This window comes from Clupea harengus, chromosome 7 (genome assembly GCF_900700415.2).
Source record: "Clupea harengus chromosome 7, Ch_v2.0.2, whole genome shotgun sequence".
Lineage (NCBI taxonomy): Eukaryota > Metazoa > Chordata > Actinopteri > Clupeiformes > Clupeidae > Clupea > Clupea harengus.
Genome location: NC_045158.1, coordinates 1,477,878 through 1,485,377, shown reverse-complemented (window position 1 = coordinate 1,485,377; position 7,500 = coordinate 1,477,878). Strand labels below are relative to the sequence as shown.

General features: G+C 46.3%; 1 protein-coding gene across 1 annotated transcript in view; it reads left to right on the top strand.

Moving 5' to 3' along the window:
• hsd17b4 (hydroxysteroid (17-beta) dehydrogenase 4) overlaps positions 1-7,500 on the top strand; it is a 24,647-nt gene that overhangs the window by 6,729 nt on the left and 10,418 nt on the right. The window contains exons 12-14 of the mRNA XM_031570100.2: positions 1,194-1,258; positions 4,145-4,381; positions 7,304-7,355. Of these exons, the coding sequence (XP_031425960.1) occupies positions 1,194-1,258; positions 4,145-4,381; positions 7,304-7,355 (354 nt within the window). The remainder of the gene's footprint in view (positions 1-1,193; positions 1,259-4,144; positions 4,382-7,303; positions 7,356-7,500) is intronic.

The window sequence follows — 7,500 nt, the reverse complement described above, 5'->3', positions numbered from 1 at the left end:
GCGGCACAAAGCCACACGCTCCAGAACAAGCCATCAACACTCCCCAACAACAACACCACCACAAACACTCCCATACAACTGCATCAAACCACCTGCCGTTCAAGTTGGGTTTGGGACACAAGGGTATGTCAAGAGGACTCAACTGTGTGGCCACAGAGGAGCTTGAGAGCAGGGCCAGTCTGAGCTGAGCGCTGGGCTGAGTGTCTAGGTGTGAGAGGGAGACGCATGGTGTGATCACACTCACAGGTGCTACTGCATTCAAAATGAATAGAACCAAGAGGCAGAAAAAAATCAGCCCAGCTGTTTAATCAACTTGCATTAACTTAGGGAGGGAGAGAGGGAGAGAATGTATGTGTGTGTGTGTGTGTGTGAGAGAGAAAGAGAGGGTGTGTGTGTGTGTGTGTGTATGTGTGTGTGTGTGTGAGAGAGAGAGAACATGCGTGTGTGTGTGAGAGAGAGAGAGAGAGAGAGAATGAGAAAGACAATATATGTGTGTGTGTGAGACAGAGAGAATGTGTGTGTGAGAGAGAGAATGTGAGAGAGAGCCTGAGGTAACATGACAAGAACAAATGATGGCAACCTTTCATCCTTCTTCTCATCCTCCCTTTCCATCTCTCTCTGTGCATCTCTCCATCTTTCTCCCTCTCCATCTCTCTCTGTGCATCACTCTATCTCTCTCCCTTTCCATCTCTCTCTGTGCATCACTCCGTCTCTCTCCCTCTCCATCTCTCTCCCTCTCCATCTCTCTCTGTGCATCTCTCCATCTCTCTCCCTCTCCATCTCTCTGTGCATCTCTCCAGCTCTCTCCCTCTCCATCTCTCTCTCTCTCTCTCTCTTCCTTTCCATCTCTCTCTGTGCATCTCTCCGTCTCTCTCCCTTTCCTGCGTCCGCCCCCTGGACATGTCTCACATCAGAGAGAGAAGGAGAGAGAGAGCGAGGGAGTGAAAAGGAGGGCAAGAGAGTTAAACAGACAGAGAGATGGATTGTGTGTCTTGAGAAGAGAGGCTCCTCATTTGCATGTCTTTGTAGTGCTCATCATCATCATCTGTGTTAAGGGAAAGAGAGGGGGGGTGCTCAGGAGGCTCTCCTCATCATCTGTGTTAATTAGCCAAACCGCTAATTAGCCCCCTCCCTCCCAATCTCCTCCCCCCCCCCCCCCCCTCCCCTCCCTCTCCCCTTCTCTCCCACTGTAGAGTCTCTGCAGACGCTGGTGGAGGTGCTCTCCATGGTACAGGCAGAGGACCGGGTACCAAGCCCTGTGAGTATACACACACACACACACACACACACACACACACACACACACACACACACCTGTGAGTATACACATACAAGTACATACAGAACACACACACACACACACACACACACACACACACACACACACACACACACACACACACACACACACACACACACACACCTGTGAGTATACACATACAAGTACATACAGAACACACACACACACACACAACTACATACAGAACACACACACACATACACATACACACACACACACACCCAGCCCTGTGAGTATACACATACAAGTACATACAGAACACACACACACACACACACACACATACAAGTACATACAGAACACACACACACACATGCATACAAGCAAACCCAATAATGTCATAACGTCATGAGAATATAACACACACACACACACACACACACACACACACATCTACACAGATACAAGCAAAGACTCACATACATAAAGTAATGAGTTTAGAAACTCCCTCATGACTTGAATTGAACTTACAGAAACAGAGTTGGATTTCATGCCATCATCAGTATGAAGCTGTGCGTTACAGGGAGTGTAGAACCCACTATTGTAATAGCATCCCAATGATGTAATAACTTCCCTAGAATGGAATACTTTTGCCATCAAGAATGTAATAAAACCCAAAAATGTACTAAACTCCCAACAATGAAATGAAATGTCCGAAGTGATAATGTAATAATGAAAGTACCTGCCAATCATGTAATAACCTTTTACAGGAAACGCTATAATGCAATAATGTACTCAATAATATAATTGAGTACATTATAATATAATAATATAAATGACATTTTTGGAATCCATTTTTTTTACAAGTTGTTCTTTAGAAATAGTGATGATTAATGTGTTACGTTCATATTTTGGTCTATTTTTCATTTTTGTTTTTCAGAGATTGTGAATACCATTTTCAGCGCTGAAGCCCAAATATTCACAGAGAACATTCTAGATCATGGCATCTCCACTAAGCCACCCCCATATGGCAATGATAGTTGCACTTGATACTTCAATTCTGTACTATTTGATGACCGCACAGTGTTCTAACATAAAGGGAACTTAATGTTTTGACAGACATGAAGAGACTTTATTCCCTCAGTATGCAGGACTGAATCAAGTTCATTGCATTTCAACATTTAAACAAACGCACTTCACTTCATGCTTCAACCACTTGTAGAAGAATAGGATAGAACTGTATGTACAGTGAAAACTCATCTCAAACAACCTTTTTTATTAAGAAACCTACTAAAATGGAGCACTTGTCTTTTATCATAATTTGTAGTTTTCTGGCCATCTATATACCATTCTCAAAACGGGGAGGGATTTTAAAGAATCTTCTTGAATATTTGGAGATGTACAAAAAAAACGAGTAGGACTGAACTCACCTGACTGTTCTGTTTTCTGTATCTGTCTTTTACATGATATGTTATTATTCTGATTTCACTGTAGAAGCCATGCTTTTATTCAAAGAAAGTGAATCTCTACAATAATGATTAAGTCACATATACTGCATTCCCCAAATGTCATTATGTTTTTGGAGAGATTCTATTACATTATTGGGCAAATGATTACATTGTCAGTTTTTATTACATTTTGGTGTTAATTGGACATTTTTGTAGGAATTATGGGATGCTGCAGGTTAACCTAATAATGTAATTTCCCAATAGTGTAACTATTAAAAGATACTTTATTACATTTTAGGAGTTTATTACATTATTGACTTTTATTGCATTTTTGATGGACATAAATGGCAAAACTATTACGTTGTTGGGAGTTATTACATTACATTACATTATTGGGTTCTACAGAAAGAGTTATGCAGATTTCATTCGGTTGAAAGTTGCAGTGATTATTAGGAGGTTGAAATGTTCACCACATTGTCTTATAAATGGTAAATGGCAAACATGAGGGGAAGATTTAGTTGGAGTGTTAATTACTAAGGGGCCAAATTAAAGAGTTGCTGGAACACTATTGTTTAATTATTAGTTACTGGAACCCTATTGTTTTTGGCAAGATATTTTTTCGTACCTATTTCTCATTCACAAAACGGTATCTTGAACATGTCAATTAGGGGGCTCACCTCTCACAGGTGTTTTTACATCTGCTTGCCACAAGGGTGCGATATAATAAGAACATTTACATTTTGCCTCATATCTTGCTAAGCTGTGGGTTAGAACAAATTCTAACAAAAAAATTATTTTCCCACTGATTACACGAGAGCTCCCATCTCATGACGCAACTTCCGCCTGCCAAATGCAAAAATCTGAATTTGAAACAGAAACGTGTAGTAAGGAGTTTTGGTCCAACACTAGCAAGCCAACTACCTAAACGTCATGCACAATTTTGCAAACACTATGAACAGGACCAGCTCAGTTGGCACTCATAAAAGTTTACTTACATGCCAACTGATGTCTTTAGGCAATATAATATAATTGGCAATGTGCTGTGAAGGCTTTTCTTGAATGTTCACTGGGTGTTCCCAACTACTTCATAGCATATAGCCTGGGCAGCTAGAGGGAAAGACGGGTGTGTTTATCTGTTCTACACATGACCTTATACCATCAAAATGAATGAATGCAATTGTTTCCTACAACAACATACCACTCAAAATGGCAGATTGTTGCACAGTGTAAATATTTGAAAATTGAGTGTGCTTATACTTGGCCACATTTGCAGACATTTTCTGCAGTGCCAATTGGCCCGCTCAACAAACTGGTCGCCACCAGGACAATCAAATTCCAGCCGTCAGTATTTGCCAACGAGTGGACGATCTCATTGAAATTGTATATCGCCATTCACAACGGCACGTGGAGGCAATGTACTGAACTCCCCCCCCCCCCCCCCCCCATCTCCTCCCAGATGGACGCGGTGGGGCAGACGCTTCCAGAGATGACCTTCAGCTACTCCCACATCCAGTGCATCCTGTACGCCCTGGGCGTGGGCATGTCCACTAAGGAGCCGGACCACCTCAAGTTCCTGTATGAGAACAACGAAGACTTCAGCGTCCTCCCCACCTTTGGCGTCATCCCCTCCCAAGCCTCCATGTTGAGTGGGGGGCTCAGCTCTGTGCCCGGCCTCAACCTGGACATGACCCGGGTGAGCATGAGAGAGGCCATCAAACCCTCACAGTACACCTCACACAATACACTCTCATTGGACATGGCCAGAGTGAGCATGATACACTCTCATTGGACATGACCAGAGTGAGCATGAGAGAGGCCATCAAACCCTCACAGTACACCTCACACAATACACTCTCATTGGACATGACCAGAGTGAGCATGAGAGAGGCCATCAAACCCTCACAGTACACCTCACACAATACACTCTCATTGGACATGACCAGAGTGAGCATGAGAGAGGCCATCAAACCCTCACAGTACACCTCACACAATACACTCTCATTGGACATGGCCAGAGTGAGCATGATACACTCTCATTGGACATGACCAGAGTGAGCATGAGAGAGGCCATCAAACCCTCACAGTACACCTCACACAATACACTCTCATTGGACATGGCCAGAGTGAGCATGATACACTCTCATTGGACATGACCAGAGTGAGCATGAGAGAGGCCATCAAACCCTCACAGTACACCTCACACAATACACTCTCATTGGACATGGCCAGAGTGAGCATGAAAGAGGCCATCCTCACAGCACAATACACTCTCATTGGCCAGGGTGAGCTCCAAACCCTCACACAATACACTCTTTTTTCATTTCATTTTCATTTATTTAGTCATTTAGCAGACGCTTTTATCCAAAGCGACTTACAAGGATGTATACACATTTTACATTTACACTGATGGCGCACTGCACATCAGGAGCAATTAGGGGTTCAGTGTCTTGCTCAAGGACGCTTCGACAGGGAATAGCAACCTTCTGATTACTAAACGACTTCTCTACCTCCTGTACCACTGCCGCCCCATTGGACACTCTCATTGGACATGGCCAGGGTGAGGTCACACAATACACTCTCATTGGGCTGCAGTTAACATCGGTATCACATCAGTACGGTGAACCCCATACACACCACCAGCTCCGGTAACAGAGATGGTTGCACTTCATCTATAATGTACATGTCCATTTGTATATCAATTGTGTCTGTTGTGTGTATCAGCCAAGGAGAAGTGTTGTGTGTGTTGAGTGGAGATGAGGTTAAGGCACTCCTGATGGGTGGGATCATTGTCTTGCACAGTGCGTTCACGGTTTGAAATAAGTACATCACCTGTTCCAGATTTATACTCTTCCTTGTTCCATGGTGCCAGGCCATTATTCTCTGTACTGCAAATCCTCCTCATCCTTATTGATAGTGTACACGAGAGAACACACCACTGGGTGATCCATACACAAGAGAACACACCACTGGGTGATCCATACACAAGAGAACACACCACTGGTGATCAATAAGCGTTCACATATAATGTGATATTATACACAAGAGAACACACCACTGGTGATCAATAAGCGTTCACATATAATGTGCTGTGAATGTGATCAATAAGCGTTCAGATATAATGTGCTGTGAATGTGAAACAGCTTGGAGAAGCACCATAAAACTGCTGTGGTGGGCTGTCACTTCACACATCACTTAGGGGGTGCCACTGGGGGGGGGGGGGGGGGGTCTACATCTCATCTGGAGAGCTGCTGTAGAGGGGGGGTCTACATCTCATCTGGAGAGCTGCTGTAAAGGGGGGGGGGGGGTCTACTCATCTCATCTGGAGAGCTGCTGTAGAGGGGGGGGGGGTCTACTCATCTCATCTGGAGAGCTGCTGTAGAGGGGGGGGGTCTACTCATCTCATCTGGAGAGCTGCAGTAGAGGGGGGGTCTACATCTCATCTGGAGAGCTGCTGTAGAGGGGGGGGTGTACATCTCATCTGGAGAGCTGCTGTAGAGGGGGGGGCTACATCTCATCTGGAGAGCTGCTGTAGAGGGGGGTGTACATCTCATCTGGAGAGCTGCTGTAGAGGGGGGGTCTACATCTCATCTGGAGAGCTGCTGTAAAGGGGGGGGGGGTCTACATCTCATCTGGAGAGCTGCTGTAGAGGGGGGGGGTACATCTCATCTGGAGAGCTGCTGTAAAGGGGGGGGGGTCTACATCTCATCTGGAGAGCTGCTGTAGAGGGGGGGTGTACATCTCATCTGGAGAGCTGCTGTAGAGGGGGGGTGTACATCTCATCTGGAGAGCTGCTGTAGAGGGGGGGTGTACATCTCATCTGGAGAGCTGCTGTAGAGGGGGGGGGGGGGGTGTACATCTCATCTGGAGAGCTGCTGTAGAGGGGGGGTCTACATCTCATCTGGAGAGCTGCTGTAGGGGGGGGGTGTACATCTCATCTGGAGAGCTGCTGTAGAGGGGGGGGGGTCTACATCTCATCTGGAGAGCTGCTGTAGAGGGGGGGGGGTGTACATCTCATCTGGAGAGCTGCTGTAGAGGGGGGGGGTCTACATCTCATCTGGAGAGCTGCTGTAGAGGGGGGGTGTACATCTCATCTGGAGAGCTGCTGTAGAGGGGGGGTGTACATCTCATCTGGAGAGCTGCTGTAGAGGGGGGGTCTACATCTCATCTGGAGAGCTGCTGTAGAGGGGGGGGGGGTCTACATCTCATCTGGAGAGCTGCTGTAGAGGGGGGGGGGGGGTCTACTCATCTCATCTGGAGAGCTGCTGTAGAGGGGGGGTGTACATCTCATCTGGAGAGCTGCTGTAGAGGGGGGGTCTACATCTCATCTGGAGAGCTGCTGTAGAGGGGGGGGGGGGGGTGTACATCTCATCTGGAGAGCTGCTGTAGAGGGGGGGGGGGGGGGGTGTACATCTCATCTGGAGAGCTGCTGTAAAGCCCTGTGCTCCACATGGCCAGGGGCACATCTGTGTGGGTCCCAGTCTGACTGGCTTGGCTGTCTGCATGTGGTGGAGGGTGCTTGTTATCACTTCCACAGGTGTTTTCTCAAGCTGTTTATCGACCTGTTTGTTTGTTTATTTATTTGCTTATTTGTTTGTTTGTTTGCTGGTCACTGCAGTTGCTGCATGGGGAGCAGTATCTGGAGGTTTACAAGCCAATCCCAGCTTCAGGTGGGCATCCATCTCCTGTCCTCCTGTCCTTGTCCTTTTCTCTGCTGTTCCCTCGCTTCTCTTCTCCTCTCCTCTCCTCTCTTCTGCCCTCCTCCTTTGTGCTCTCTTCTTCCTTCTCCTTTACTCAGTGCCCTTTCCTCCCTTC